The sequence below is a fragment of the Phyllostomus discolor genome, chromosome 14 (genome assembly GCF_004126475.2).
Source record: "Phyllostomus discolor isolate MPI-MPIP mPhyDis1 chromosome 14, mPhyDis1.pri.v3, whole genome shotgun sequence".
Lineage (NCBI taxonomy): Eukaryota > Metazoa > Chordata > Mammalia > Chiroptera > Phyllostomidae > Phyllostomus > Phyllostomus discolor.
Genome location: NC_040916.2, coordinates 26,725,252 through 26,740,173, shown reverse-complemented (window position 1 = coordinate 26,740,173; position 14,922 = coordinate 26,725,252). Strand labels below are relative to the sequence as shown.

At 58.5% G+C, this 14,922-nt stretch overlaps 2 protein-coding genes across 2 annotated transcripts in view; both read left to right on the top strand.

Annotated features, from left to right (window-relative positions):
- LOC114489470 (butyrophilin subfamily 3 member A3-like) overlaps positions 1-14,922 on the top strand; it is a 33,882-nt gene that overhangs the window by 4,024 nt on the left and 14,936 nt on the right. Inside the window, exons 3-11 of the mRNA XM_036015869.1 lie at positions 80-421; positions 2,078-2,362; positions 3,681-3,879; positions 3,954-3,970; positions 4,051-4,077; positions 4,361-4,372; positions 4,717-4,731; positions 5,742-5,768; positions 7,346-8,093. Of these exons, the coding sequence (XP_035871762.1) occupies positions 80-421; positions 2,078-2,362; positions 3,681-3,879; positions 3,954-3,970; positions 4,051-4,077; positions 4,361-4,372; positions 4,717-4,731; positions 5,742-5,768; positions 7,346-8,082 (1,661 nt within the window). The 3' untranslated portion in view covers positions 8,083-8,093. The remainder of the gene's footprint in view (positions 1-79; positions 422-2,077; positions 2,363-3,680; positions 3,880-3,953; positions 3,971-4,050; positions 4,078-4,360; positions 4,373-4,716; positions 4,732-5,741; positions 5,769-7,345; positions 8,094-14,922) is intronic.
- Positions 10,742-13,319, top strand: LOC118496639 (butyrophilin subfamily 2 member A2-like). Its single transcript, XM_036015773.1, has 3 exons — positions 10,742-10,796; positions 12,421-12,810; positions 13,147-13,319. The coding sequence occupies exons 1-3, from the start codon at positions 10,742-10,744 to the stop codon at positions 13,317-13,319; spliced, it is 618 nt and encodes a 205-aa protein (XP_035871666.1).

Here is a 14,922-nt window from a genome sequence, read left to right as displayed (position 1 = left end):
CCTCGCCCTCCTTGCTGGGGCACCCCCTGGTCCTCTGGCCCCAGCTCCCTCTGACGGAGCCCCCCCTTCTGATGACCAGCTCAGTTTGCTGTGGTTGGACCCCCCGAGCCCATCGTGGCCATCGAAGGTGAAGACGCTGAGCTGCCCTGTCACCTGTCCCCGGAGATGAGCGCTGAGACCATGGAGCTGATGTGGGTGCGATCCAGCCCCAGGCAGGTAGTGCACACGTACGCACACGGGCAGGAGGACACGCCGGCAGCAGAGTATGGAGGGAGAACCTCGATTTTAAGAGAGGACATCACTGTGGGGAAGGCTGCTCTCCGGATTCAGGACATCAGAGCCTCTGACAGAGGAACCTACCTGTGTTACTTCCAAGATGGAGATTTCTTTGAAAATGCCCAGGTGGAGCTGAAGGTTGCAGGTGAGCCTCTGGTTTGATCTGAGGTCATTTCCCTGGAGGCAAGGGCAGAGGGTCCAAGCCCACCAGAGAGCACTCTGGGCTCCTCACCACCAAGGGTCTCCCAGGGCCCCCCGACCTCCCTCCCTGCTCCTCTGAGGCCTGTGACAGACCCAGGTTGTCCCCCAGGAAGGGCTCCTCCTGCATCCAGTAAAGAGTCCCTCACGCCGCCCACCAGGTCTCAGCAGGGAAGTGGAGGTCGGGGACAGGAAGGAGGAGGACACGCCCCCGCAGTGGGTCGCACACAGGTGTTTGGGTTCAGTGTGTCCCAGACAGTGGCCGTGGGCCCCCAGGTGCCCGCTGCTGTGGGTCCAGGGGGCTGATCTGCAGGGACAGCACCTGTGGTGCCCACATCCTCCAACCAAAGGCCCCGGGACACACGTGCAGTTGAACAGGGTGTGTCCATCCCTGGGGCAGGGAGGGGGGACACACAGGGGAGGAAACCGGGGTGTCTCAGAGAGGAGGTGTCAGGGAGGACTTGGTGTGACCTCTGGGCTGTCAGGGGACTTGGGGGGATGTGGAAGCAGGGCTCTGCTCTGGGCTGGATGCCATCAGGAAGGTGCAGGGGTGTCATGGGTCACTCCCAGCCAGGACAGGGGAGGGTGGTCACTGCTGAGGTCTGCACACTGTTCCTGCTTCCTCTGTGCTCAGACCCACTGCTGAGTGGTCCTGACTGTGTCCTGACCCGTCCCAATGACAGAGTGACCTTGTCTGAGGTGCTGCCCCATGAAAGTGCTCGTGTCCGGGTGTCAGGGCTCCACTTCACCTTCTCAGGACACAGCCCCGCCCTGGGCTTCTGCCTGGTGGGTCCCTGGGGAGCCCGGCAGGGGATGGACTGTGGGGGGTCCTGGCTTTGTCCCTGCAGGGCCTCCTGAGCCAGACACTGTCCCTCCCTGTAGATCACAGGTCATTTGAAGACAGTCCTCCCCACAGGACTCTGTCCTCTCAGGTCTGTAAGGGGCTTCCTCCCTGCTCTCCTTGTGTTTAGGGATTCAGTGTCAGTAGGAAAAACCCCACAGCTCCTGCCTGGGTCAGCGCTCCTCTGTAGAGAAGTGTTCCCCTCTCCACAGTCACGTGACACAAACTTCCCACGGTGGAGGGGCCCCAAAGGAGGCTGACACCTGCAGCATTAATTACATCAGAGTTTCCCACGGGGACAAGCACACAGAGCACAGCTAGGGCAGCAGGAAGAGAAGGTGCAGATCCTTCCCCACACGGCAGGGCAGAGGCTCACACAGGACAGGCGGGATGGGTGGGGCACTGGGGTGGGACCTGCTTCAACCAAAGGAATTTACATCCTTGCCCAGAGTGGGGTGAGGGGCTGTTCCAGGAACCAGCAAGTCTGGGCCATGCAGGAGGGGAGGGCCCAGCAGTCTCTGAGGGGATTCAGGGGAAACAATGTCTGCCCTGGCCCAGATCCCCCTGGATCCAGCAGGAGGGTCCAGTGACGGTCAGGCAGTGGTCACACCGTGGGTCAGTCTCTCCTGCACAGCACACTCTGGGAGCAGCTCCTGTGAATCCCTGCTGGGCTCATCCAGGGTGGGTGTGCCCCTCCCTGCTGTGGAGACCCCTACCAGTGCAGGGGGCTCCCCAGGATTCAGACTCACTGTTCCTCCCCAGCGCTGGGCTCTGACCCCCACGTTGAAATGAAGGGCTACGAGGCTGGAGGGATCCGTGTGGAGTGCACGTCTGCCGGCTGGTACCCGCAGCCCCAGATCCAGTGGAGAGACGCCAGGGGGCACAGCTTGTCTGCTGAGGGGGCCACAGCGGCTGCAGACTCCCAGGGCCTTTATGCAGCCTCAGCCTCTGTGATCCTGGAGGACAGCTCTGGGGAGGGGGTCTCCTGTGTCATCAGAAACCCCCTGCTGGGCCAGGAGAGGTCATCATCCAGGGTTTCCATTGCAGGTGAGTGCCCTGCCCACTGCCCTGGGCTCCTGGGTGTCCCCTGGGGGAAGGTGTGGTTGTCTGCTGCTGACCTGGGTCTGTGCAGGGAACAGAAGGGACAGAGCAGGGACCTGCTGCTCCTTCCCCATGAAGCTGTTTGTGTCACAGACACCTTCTGAACACTTCCTGTGGCCACACACGGTGCCAGGGGATGGGGACTGGGGACAAATGGTCAAGGTCAGCAAAGACATGGGAAAAGGGGAAAGAAATGTTCAACTCAAATCTTAGGAAAAGGGCTGATCTCCTTAAAATATAAAACAACCAAGTAGAGCAATGAGCAAAGTACAAGAATTATCCGTTCACAGAAAAGGAAATGACTCAGGAATAGTGTCCAATCTCACTGACTAGGGAGGTGATTTCCACCTGTGAGACTGGCAAGAAAGGAAAAACGAGCTTGTTGGAACACATTCTGACGGCAGAATTGTGGGGAGATAGTCTGTTACAGGTTTGTGGCTGTTGTTTGGTGTATTTTTGGCGTCACTAAGCAAAATTTCCATTGGAGACACTAGAGCCACCTTATCCAAACTAGTTATTCAGTTATGCAAGACCCCAATTCTGGGACTTTATCTAACAGGTCAGCTCACATTTCTGTATAATAACCCATGTAAAAGGTTATCTCCTGTACATTAATCATTGTAACAAAGAGTCAGAGACGGTGCAAGTGCCCCCGAGGGGCCGTGTGTGCAGGGGGCGCTGCCCTGTGAGAGCAGACACAGACCTGCCCCCTGTGCTGAGGCGGGAAGGTCGCCCAGACCCGGGGGAGCAGAGGGAACCACCTGTGGACCCGCTGGTAAACAGTGCTGTTTTCACCTTAAAGAAGATAAAATAAAACTATATCTATGTTTTTAAAATTTAACAAACACTTGCATGGCACTCACTGTGTGTCAGGCACTGGATAAACATTAATTTAATCTCTTACCCAACACGACCAGGAACAGGTGGTTAAGTCATTAGTTCAAGGTCACAGAGCTAGTCAGGTGGAAGACCCAGAACTGGAACCTAGACCCTCCAGCCCCAAAGTCCACATCCTTAATCCCCAGATTAAACTGACTCACAAGGAGATAATAAGTGGCAGAGGGAGGAGCAGTGGAGAGATTCCAATGACTTTGTATACGTTCTTTTATATTCAAAATATTCCCTTGTGAGACGCAGTTACTGCAAGACAACGGTGTTATGTGCCAGTGAAAGTTCTGGGCACTTTGGGGAGAGAACGATTATTTTCAGTCCCCAGTTACTCTGAGACCCAGGGTGGCCATCAGCTGAGGCTCACCCTTCGCAGGCCCCTTCTTCCGGAACGCGCAGCCCTGGGTGGTGGCCCTGAGTGTGACCCTGCCGGCTCTGCTGGGGCTCCTGGCGGGGACGTGGTACTTCCTGTGGCGACAGCAGAAGAAGATCCAGGCCCTGTCCCAGGAGAAGGAGAGGGAGCGAAGCTCCAAAGGTGAGGCCCCACTGCAGGTGGTCGACACCTCTCCACCACAGTCCACACCCACCTCTCAGGTCCTCTATTCCATCCCCTTTAAAGGACTTTCTTTTCTTGCTTATTTACAGAAAGGCTGCAGGACCAACTCAGTAAGTGGTGAACCCGGGCCCACTCGTCCCGGGGTCCCTGCATTACCCGAGTCACTGACCCCTCACGTTGTTCCCTGCAGGGTGGACAAGGATCCCGTACCTACCAGGTGAGTACCCAGACCCCCATCTCTGCCTCTCTGCTCCGATATTTTAGCCCCTTCCCTCCCCCCTAACCTCCCTGGGGAAGAAAGGGGGACTCTAATTGGGGGACCAGGCAATGGTCTTCTCAGTGGGGAAGGGGCTGCGGTCCCTCCACCAGGGGGCGCTCGCGGGGGACACCCTGGGAACCTCGGAAAGGAGTGGGCGGGGGAGGGGGAGGTGACTCAGTGTGTGAGTCCTTCCCGCCCTGATTGGTTCACAAACTCTGTAAGGCACCGAAAAGAAAGGCAGAAGGAGCGAAAAGTGTCTTAAAAACAGGAGTGGCCGTGTCAGTTGTCACAGACTTACCGTCACTGCTGAACAAACAGAATCTGAAATTTTCCCATTAGGTTGCCCCATTGTTTCCGGAGTAGGCGGGAAATGATACAGATTGAGGGGAATGAATCCCAGCACACAGGTACACACGTGTGCACACAGGGCAGCGTGAGTGCAGACACACCCAGGTCCTGGAGAACCTGGTCATCGCTTATATGACAGGGTCACAGTCCAGGTCCCCCAGGGGACGTCTGACCACGGATAGTCCCAAACCCTGAATACACGAGGCTTTTCCCTCTCATGCAAAGGAAGGCTTCTCATTGGCACAGCAGCACTGCAGTATCACTGTCCTTGCACGTTGGAGTCGTTATTAAGTAAAATATGGATGACAGAATACCAGTGCTGTGATACTGCACCTGTCCATCTGTCACAGAGACGTTCCTCAGGGACTGAGTGGGGGAGGATCCCCAGGGTACACGTGCTGGACTCAGGGAGGGGGTGGGGGGGATTCCTGAGGGGGCAGGTCGGAGCAGACAGCAGGGGACGTCATCACACTGCTCAGACTGATGTGCAATTTAAAACTTATGCATCATTTGTTTCTGCAACTTTTATTCACTGTCCCCAACCGTGGCTGTCAGAAGGTCACTGAAACTTCAGAAACTAAAGCGGGGATGAGAGGTGACTGCTGCACAGACAAGGACAGGACAGCTGTGTGGTGACCCTGGGACAGCCCGTGCAGGGCGCCTGGGGGTCCTGAGCTGCAGCTGATGGAAAGAGGAGGGGGAGCCGGGGAGGGAACAGGCAGAGGGGGAGGTGGGGAGGGTGGGGGGCACACAGGATGGTGACAGGGGGCAAAGGGAGAGAAAGGAACTGACTCAGAAATGACAGTTCAGGTGACTGTCTGTCTCCATTGCAGGTGAGGAGCGGTCTCAGGCCTATGCAGGTGAGTGAGCCTGAGGCTCTCTGGTTTCCCGGCTCCTGTGGGGGAAGCATGTGCAGCCTTTCCTGCTGGGGGAGGGGCCATCCCATCTAGCTCAGAGGCTCATTCTCTGTGTCTGCACCACCCCCTCCTGTCTGGTCACTCAGAGAGGACCTTCCAGACCCAGTGTCCCCTCACCCTGCTGACACCCACGCCCACGCCCGGTAGAGCCTGGTCATGTCCCCACAGCCCCAGCGTGATTGGGGGAAGCCCCAGCACTGGGAGAGGGCTCAGCCTGGCCCGCAGAGCTGCAGATGAGGGGAGTGGACGTTGGAGGGGACTGAGGAGAGGAGAGAGAAGAGGCTCAGTGAGGACAGTGGGTGTGGGGGGGGGGACAGAAAGAATGACCTTTCCTTGTCTGTGCCTCTTTCCTTCCAGCGTGGAAGACAGCCCTCTTCCAGCCTGGTGAGTGGGTCCCTCTGTGTCCCCAGGACAACCCCCGAGGGCCCCTGCTCCCTCTTTCCTCTCCAACTCTTTCCTGAGGGAGGTGACCTGAGGTCGTGGTCTCAAAGGTGTGCCCACCTGCTGCCCGGAGCCCAGGGACCAGGGGCAGCAGCTGTTCTGGGGCCCACAGGTCTCTGTGGGAGGAAGAGGCAGGAGGGGCGGGGCTGGAGGAAGGGGCTGCAGGGAGGGGGAGGTGGTGACCTGACCAAGCTCCTCCCCTCCTGCCCCTGTGTGTCCCCGAGTTCTGCCGTGTTCCACAGTCACTCCTGCTCTGTGGGGGCTGGGACAAGGACTGAGTGAGGTGGTGACTGTGTGTTGTCAGAGCACCTGCAGGAAACAGACGGCCTGTTTGAAGGGGGTGTTTGTCTGATGGTAATGACCACGGTGAGGAGAAGGTGTCATAAGGACTAAAAACAATGCAGACAACTCCTCAGACTGTAACAGACTGTGTTGTAGGGTGACTCACTCGCAGGGGTGCAGGGTCAGAGAGGACAGAGGACCCCACAACCTGCACAGATCATCCCCTGACAACACACCCCTCACAGCACTTTCTCACACTGTGACTCGGGCACTGATGACTGACAGGAACAGGGACAAAGAATGCGGCAGCGCCAGCCACACCTCCCGGTGGTCCTGTGACAGGTGACCCTTTATCATCCACACGGCCTCCAGTGTGGAGCTGACCTCGGTGCTCCTGTCACTCTGGCTGTTGGTGACAAAAGTGCTCATGGCCGTGTTTAAGGGACACGGATGACGGTCACCTGGAGGCCTTGGTGTGCTGGCTGAGGACAGAGAGGCAGCTGGGGCTCAGGGGGGGCTCCTGGGAGCAGTGCTGGGGTGGAGCATCTCCCTGGGGGATGTGGGGGTCATCACTGAGGCCCCCCCTCCTCCCTCCTTCCCGTGTCCAGCCTGCACCTCCCCTTGGCCAAACCTGACAGTAAGCAGAGCCCAGGGCCCAAGGGTGCTGTCCATGGAGGACTGAGTCCTGGGCCAGAGGGGGGGGGGACAGGTGGGGAGTGGACCCAGAGCACATGGAGCCCCAGCCTGGCCCCGAGCACAGGAGGGACACGGTGTGTGTTCTCACACCAGGCACTTCCTCTGTGCCCGGCCTGGGGCTCAGTGTACCACCCATTTGTCTTATTCCTCCCCAGAGACCAGTGTTTTACCCCCAGTTCTCAGACAGGAAATTGAACTTGAGATATTCCGTAGCTGGTGTCTGTGGGAAGAGAGACTGTGCAGGAAAGGACATCACCCAGCTCAGGGGGCAGAGCCAGGGCTGACATTGATTGTACAGAACAGGTGGACATGGACATGTTGGGGGAGAAACAGAAATTAGTAGATCCAAACCCTCCTCACCCTCCCCTTCCTCACCAAACACAAGACCCCTGCATTTCCCTGGCACGGCTGAGGGTCATGTCCAGGGTGGGCTGGGAACCCCAGACTGTGGGCTCAGCCTCCTGCCCAGACCCTGGCCTTGGAGGCTGAGGCTCTGAGGTCCAGGAACCACAGCTGACCCCACGCCCTCTGACCCCCTGCAGCGGATGTGTTTCTGGACCCAGACACGGCGCACCCCACCCTCCTGGTTTCTGAAGACAAGAGGAGCCTGCAGCGGGTAGACACATGGCAGAAGCTGCCAGAAAACCCCAAGAGATTTGACTGGGAGAACTGTGTGCTGGGCTGTGGGAGCTTTATATCTGGGAAACACTTCTGGGAGGTGGAGGTGGGGAACAGAAATGATTGGCGTGTTGGGGTGTGCAGGGAGAGTGTGAGCAGAAAAGGTGGCGGTAAAATGGTCCCTGAGAATGGATTCTGGACAGTGGGGCTGAATCCTGGGAAGGGTTACCAGGCTCTCACGGACCCAGACACCACACTGACCAATGTGAGCCCCCCTGAGAGGGTGGGGGTTTTCCTGGACTGTGAGCTGGGGCAGGTCTCGTTCTACAATGCCCTCGACGGGTCTCACATCTTCACCTTCCCGCACACCCGCTTCTCTGGGCCTCTGAGGCCTGTTTTCAGGGTTTTGACAATTCATCGCACTTGCTTGACCATTTGCCCAGCACAGAAAGCAGGGAGGTCCCTTGTGCCTGACCCAGGGCCTGACCCTTCCCTGGAGACCCCAGTGTCCCTGGGCACAGCGGGTGGGAATGGGGACCCTCAGGCTGAAGAAACGTCTCTGCTTCCTGCTGCCCAGCCTGGGGCTGAGGGCCCCCTGGACAGCAAACCTCTCAGCAAGAAAACATTCACTGAAACCACACTGAGTGACGGACTTCACTAACATTCATTCAAGTTTTTCACGAGAGACAAGGAGACCAGGGTGCAGACAGTGATTTGACTTTCCAAAGGTGAGTCAGCCGGCTTCAGGCAACCAGAGCTGACATTTACAGGTAACTTTAAATGTGCTACAGCTGTGCTACCTGCTTCAGGTGACTCTGACTCATTGCCAAAAACCCTGTGAGGCAGCCTCATTGTGAAAGTGTGGAAACTGAGGCAGCGGCAGGTTAACTCACATCTATAATTCACAGGGTTTAGTGTGGCTGGAAGATGGTCATTCCCTGCCCCTCCCCCTCCCTCTCGTCTGTCCCTTTGCAGCTGAGTGTTCTGTTGGGCAGGGTCATGGGCAGCCCCAAGGGTCCCCCCCAGGGCACCCAGGGTAAAGGTCACTGCAGGTGACTGTGAAGGCCACACCCACTGGGATCCTTCAAGGTCACCTGTCAGAGCCGTGGTCCACCCCTTCACTGACGGGCTCTGCAGGACGCCATGGTCCAGAGGATGAACTCACAGTGACCCCATCACACAGGCTGAGAAGGGACCAGCGGCCACTTTCTGAACCAGCCTGTGACCCGTGGGCACAGAGCAGACCCACGCCCCCACCTCCCACCTGAAGGTCCTCTGTGAGCAGGACGGTGGGGGGAGGGGGCAGACGGACGTCAGTGGAAGTTCCATCACACAGTGGGACCCACGTCCAGGACAGGGACACCCACCGCTGGCCCCCCACTGAGGTTCCCGAGGTCCCTGTCACCTGTGGGTCCTGGGGAAAGGCCGTTCTTCCTCCTCCTCCTCATCATCACTGTGACTGTTCACCATGTGTCCCCTCCCTCTGTGTGTGGGTGTCATGTCACGTGTGCTAAATAAATGTGTCAATGATCGTCACTCTTCAACTGAGTATCTCTACCTTTAAGCCCCTAGAGCTACCTCACTAGCTTCACAGTTTAACTCATTAAAACATTTCTCAGAATCCTTATTGTGTTGGTTTTGTATTGCTGCTTGATACATAATCACACATTTCATGACCTAACACAACACACATTTATTTTTTTACAATCTTGTAGGTAAAATTCAGCATGGCTTTTCCCAAGCTAAAGTCAGGGTGTCTCAGGCTGGGTCCTTTCTGGAGGACCCAGGGACGAGTCTGCGTTGCTGACTCTGGCAGCTGGCAGAGCTGAGTTCCCTGCAGTGACGGGACCCAGGTGGCCCTCCTTGCTGCTGTCAGAAGAGCTGAGACCCTCCAGACTGGGAACGTCTGGGGTCGTTCTCACAGGGACAGACGTGGGGGAACAAGTCAGCTGAAGGGAACGACATGGGGACAGAGTCCCAGTTCTGCAGCACTTGCCTGGTGGGGCCTTGCTGGTGAGCTAACTGCAGCGTGGGTGGGGTCAGAGGGAGTCCCAGGCCTCCAGAGAAGATGTCGAAATGTTAAGGAATGTCAAGGAATGGGAAGATTGTTCTAGAAGAAATGTACAGGGTGGGCCGACTGTGTCTGTGGGGCACGGGGAGGGAGCGTGCTGGGGGTGCAGGGGTGCAGGAACAAACCAGAGCGTCTGCTGGACCAGGTGAATCCTTGTTCTGCTGCCCTTGTCCTGCGGGCCCTGCAGAGCCACCTCCCGCAGGAAGAAGAGGGCCCTGCCTCTCACTCAGGTCCTCGCGTCTCTCAGTCCCCGGTTTCTGACTCAGACCCAAGGTCTCCCAGTAACGCTGTGCAGCTGCTTCTGGCTCCAGTCTCTACTCCCCCATCCTCTTGCTGCGTCCCCCACCTCTGTGCCCCGCCCCGACTAGCCCTGCAACTTGGAGGACATTCCTTGGCTTTTAAAACAGGGTGCTCATTGGCCTCAACACCTGCCCCATCCACTCACCACCACCCGCGCCCACTCGCACGTACACACGAGTACACATGCCGGCGTCTGTCCTAGTAGTTAGTAACGGCGCCACAGTTAGCGGAGAATCGCAAGACATTCCAAAAAAACTTGTATTGCCTCTGAAAAGAGAAAAGAGAACCAAAAAAACCAGACAATCTCAATAGCCAATTTGTAGCTGCGCCTGCCTCATGCATAAGCAGTAGCTGTGTATTCCACCTAGCAACTGGTGAGGACTGGACTCTCGGGGATGCCATTGGCTGCCTCGCCCGCCGCCGGCCAATCCTGGACTCCGCACGGTCCCTGGACGTCCTGAGGCTCCGGTCACAGACGACAAAGGGCCCCAGGTGCCCCGCGTCGCACGGGCACTGACGGGAGAGGAGGAACAGTTCCTCCTCCGCTCTCTGCGCGGTTGGGTCTCGGGGCGTGACTGTGCCCCCTGCGGAGGTGCCACCGCAAGTCGTCGTCTGAGCGCCAGCGGAAGGAAGGAGACGCCGGAGTGAACGCTGGCGGGTGGGACGCCAGGGGCGCTGCGCTCTGAGTCAGCGTGGGGGCCGCCCAGGACCCTCCGCGCGCGCGCGGGGGACGGGTCCCGGGGGAGGGGCTCCCTGGGGCTCCGCGCCTGACCTCACCCGGGGTCGCAGAGGGGATGCGGCGAGGACAGAAGGGGGACGAGGGTGCGGAAGGATATGGGGTGACAGCAGCAGAGCCTGAGTTCTGGCCCCAGAAGCGAGCGGAGCAGCGCGGTCGTGGTTCCTTAGCTTCTTCCGTGGAATGTGCACGAGTCGGTCTGCGGGGGGCGGGATGCGGGTTCCGGGAGAGAAAGGGCGTGCCCGGGACACAGGTGCCCGAGACACAGGTGCCCGGGACGGAGCTCTGACCGCAGCAACGCGCGTCACAGGGACGTTCGCCTAAATCGCGACTGTGGCGCCAGGTCTCCCCGCGATTCCTCCCCGTCTGCGCCCCCAGGCCTGCGGCCCCGCCCGCGACTTGTCCTTGGAGCCGGGGAGCCCACTGCTTCCCCGCAAGTCTCCCTGCCACACGCCCTCCCCTTCCCCTTCCTCCGCTCCTTCGCTCCAGTCTCAGGTAGGGGGCGGCCTCGGGGTCGTACTGGCGCTGCAAGGAACGCCCACCCTCCCCTGTGCGTCTGGTTCGCGCCTCCTTCGTCCCGCAGGTGTTTGCTCGGATCATAACTGCACCGCCCAGCGCAGAGGCAGCTAACCTCAGTTAACCAGAATATTATCTTTGAAACTTAATTAATGTAAACGATTAATGAGACATTTAACGCGATTGTATTCCAAAATTTCCAATTGTCTTTGTATCTTTTGGGGGGATACAGTTTATTGATTATACTGTTACAGATGCCCCATATTTTCCCTCCCCTTTTATCGCCGTCTGCCGCTCATCCCCCTCCCTCCAGAACCCCCCCTTCCCCTAGTTCATGCGTGCATGTTAGTTCTTTGGCTTCTCCGTTTCCTACATTTATCTTAACCTCCCCCTGTCTATTCTGTACCTGCCAATTATTTCTTGCTCTCTGTAAGGTTACCCCATTCCTTCTTCCACCCTCCCCACTGATAACCCTCCATGTGATCTCCATTTTTGGCCCCGTGTGTGGGGGAGGGGTCAGAGAGGGAACAATGCCCTTTGCTCAGCTGTCACCCTGCTGTCAGTCACTTCACCTGCTACCCACAAGCTGAATGGGTCCCTCTGGTGTTGATTCCCGGGTGGGGGGTTTGTGTTCGTTCTAGTACCTGGTGGGCCCCTCCAAGGGACTCTCCTGTGAGACCGGCAGTTTCTCCCACCGTCCCAACCCCCAGATATTTTTACAGCCAGTGGTTTTGAGGATTTACTTCCCAGGCTGGAACCCTGGGTTGCTGGTTTGTCTCCCTCCCCAGCTGTTTCTCCTGGTTTGTCCACATGCAAATGTGGGACCGCCCAGCCCACCACCCTCAGCCTTGCCACCTCGCCCTGTCCTGTCGGCCCCACTGCCCACCTCTGCCCCTCCTAAAAATCTGCATAAACATTCCTGCTGTAACTCCTTGGTTGTCAGACTTTCATATAGTCCGATGGGTAGTTCTTGTTTTTTTGTTTTTTAATTGGTTGCTGTCCTTTGGATTTCGGGAACAGGAAGAGCAAGTCTGCTTCCACTTCCACCTTGGCCAGAAGTTCCCTGTGTGTCTTACCTGGACAGCGAGTTTCACTTGGGACGAGCTAGTGGCTGCCTGTTGCACAGCGCCAGGTCCTACCATGCTCCCGGCGTCCAGCTGGCCTGGGGACCTGAGGAAACTTTTGTGTGCCCAGGGTCTGCAGGGGCTCAGCGGCTCCTCCTCTGTGTGCTGTTCCCGAGGCGCTGGCAGCCTCAGTCGATCCGTACCAGGCATCTCCTGCTCTGACTGGCCACAGCCGGGGCCCCGGAATCCTCAGCCAAGGAAGCCCCTGGTCTGTGCCCTGGAACGGCCACTTCCTCCCCTGCCTTAGATAAGGGACAGCGGAGACTCTGCCTGGTGCTGCCCCTTGGTTGAACAGCTCCGTATCTATTGTCCAGCCAGCTGAGCCCGTCCTGGCCATGGTGGGAGAAGACACCGAGTCAGGCTGCCACCTGTCCCCAGAGAAAAGTGCCGAGGACATGGGGGTGCGCTGGTTCCGGTCCCGGTTCTCGCCCGCCGTGCTGCTGGACCAGGGCCAGCGCGAGAGGACAGAGGAGCAGATGCGGCCGTACCGAGGACGGACAACATTCGTGAGCAAAGACATTCGCAAGGGGAGGGTGGCCCTGGTCATTCACAACGTCACAGCCCGTGACCACGGCACCTACCGCTGTTACTTCCAACAAGGCAGGTCCTACGACGAGGCCATCGTGCACCTGGTGGTGGCAGGTGAGACGCTTCTCTTCGTTTGGTGGCTTTTTCACGGTGTGACCCTTGGGGATCGTTTCTCTCTGAGCCTCAGGCCCCCACAGACCAGCAGGTGTTTGTCGAGGACCCCTCTGCCCTGGCAGGGGCCTCCTCCTGCCTGAGGGCCCAGTGAGGGGGTGTGTCCTGCTGAGCTGTGGGCATGAGTTTGAGAAGCACAGTGAGCTCAGTGGGGCCGTGAGCAGGGGAGACGGTGGAACCCCACAGAGCGTGCTCTGGCTGCTGCTCAGAGATCTCTAAGGGTCCTTGACTGTCACGTGCTTTGGAATTAAACATTTTAGACTATTTGTCTGTTCCCAGGTATAGGGTCCAAGCCCCTCATTGAGATGAAGGGCCAGGAGGATTGGGGTGTCTGGCTGGAGTGCACCTCCACAGGGTGGTACCCAGAGCCCCGAGCAGTGTGGAGGGACCCCTATGGTGAGCTCATGCCAACCCTGGAGGAGGCTATACAGAGGACACACACGGCCTCATAAAGTCACTCAACAAACAGTTAGCAAGGATCACATATGTTCAAGGAGATAAACAGGCCTCTGCTCTCTGGGTCCACGTGTGTGAGTTGTCTTCAGCAGCCCCCAGCCGTGGCCCCCACTGTGGCTCCTGAGAGGGAAGGGGACAGAGCAGGGACCTGGGCGAGCTCCTCAGAAGGGCACCCAGGGGTGCTCTCACCTGGGTCTCCCTGGTCTCACTGACTGGGACTTTGCTAGTCTTCGTTCCAGAAGAAGTCTTCATCCCCAGCCCCCCTGCCTGGACGGTGGCCCTGGCGGTCCTCCCCCCGCTCTGCTCCTCCTCATCATGTCGGGTCGGATCGGAAGGCACCTGCTTCTCTGTTTCCGGGCCCGGACCGGCCTTCCCGGTGCCCGACTCAGTGGGACGTTGTCCTCGCCGCCGTGGGGACGAGCGTTGCTGGGCGGCCCCTCCCCGTGGGCTGACAACACCCTCACACACACACCCACGTGCAGAGCAGGGGACCTCACCTACAGCCCAGTTTTCTCTAGTGAAAATGGACCTTTCTGAGTATATTGACCCATTTCACACCCATTCCCCTCCCAGCGCCACCCACAGGTCTGGGAGAGAACTGCACCTGGGGCCCTGGATCCCGGGAAACTCGAAAGAGCTGAGAAACCATCTGCCCAGAAGCTCCATCCAGGGTGGGGACGAGGCGGCTTCTCTGTGTCAGAGAAACCGGGGTGCTCCAGACAAGACTGGCATGTGTCCCGCTTACTGATACGACTTCTAGCGGCAAAGCTTTCGGTGGATGAATCTGTGGGTGAGACAGCAGGGGGCCCTCAGAGAAGGGGCTCCCCCCCACTCTGTGGCTGCAGACTGACCTGGGCAGGAAAGTCACGCCCTGTCCCCCGTGGGGTTGGCTGGGAGGGACGCACCTGTCGCCCCCGCCTGACCACGGGCAGGGAGAGTTCTCGTGCAGCCCCGGTGCTCTGCGCCGCAGGGCCCGGCTCCCGCTGGATTTACCCTCTGGGCCAACCGCGGGCCTGTCCGCAGCTCCCTGCCGGCGCCCACGGTCCCGGCCGATTCAACAGCAACAGTGACCCCCAGACCAGGGGGCAGGGAAGGGATCTGCTCCGTGCAAACCGGCTCCACTGGGACGGAGCAGGGACGTGGGAACGGGGCAGTGGGACTGTCCTGGGGACAAGAGGCCCAGAGACCAGACCACTGAGTGACTGGACAGCTGCCCCGAGTCAGCTTCGCGCCGCTGCTCTGCCCCGGGAGAGATGTGTCCCCTGTGCTCCGGGTTCAGTCCCAGGCGGGAAGAGAAACTGCGTCTCCGACACAGAGGGGAGGGCCCTCACAAGTCCAGGAGTCCCTGTCCCTAGACTCTAGTACTTAATTGGCCCACCCTCATGCAAATGAGGACTCCAAATTCTTAATGCTTGATTGGTCTAAAAGTCACATTCCTGTTTGAGCTGCTCTGATTGGCCAGAACTGCACACCTGTGCCTGGAAGGCTAAAGCCTGAGTCTTGTTGCTTGAAGTGGGATTCGGGGAGCATTCTGAAGGGTGGGCTCACTGGGAAAAATCACGTGTGGGAAGGGTCAGTGCAAAGGTGGGCCGACCAGTG

Bases quoted from the DNA above. Each gene is read 5' to 3' on its own strand.
- LOC118496639 (XM_036015773.1), top strand. From the start codon at position 10,742: ATGCGGGTTCCGGGAGAGAAAGGGCGTGCCCGGGACACAGGTGCCCGA. The intron at 10,797-12,420 runs GTGCCCGGGACG...GCCTTAGATAAG, and splicing joins CACAGGTGCCCGAGACACAG to GGACAGCGGAGACTCTGCCT. The intron at 12,811-13,146 runs GTGAGACGCTTC...GTCTGTTCCCAG, and splicing joins CGTGCACCTGGTGGTGGCAG to GTATAGGGTCCAAGCCCCTC.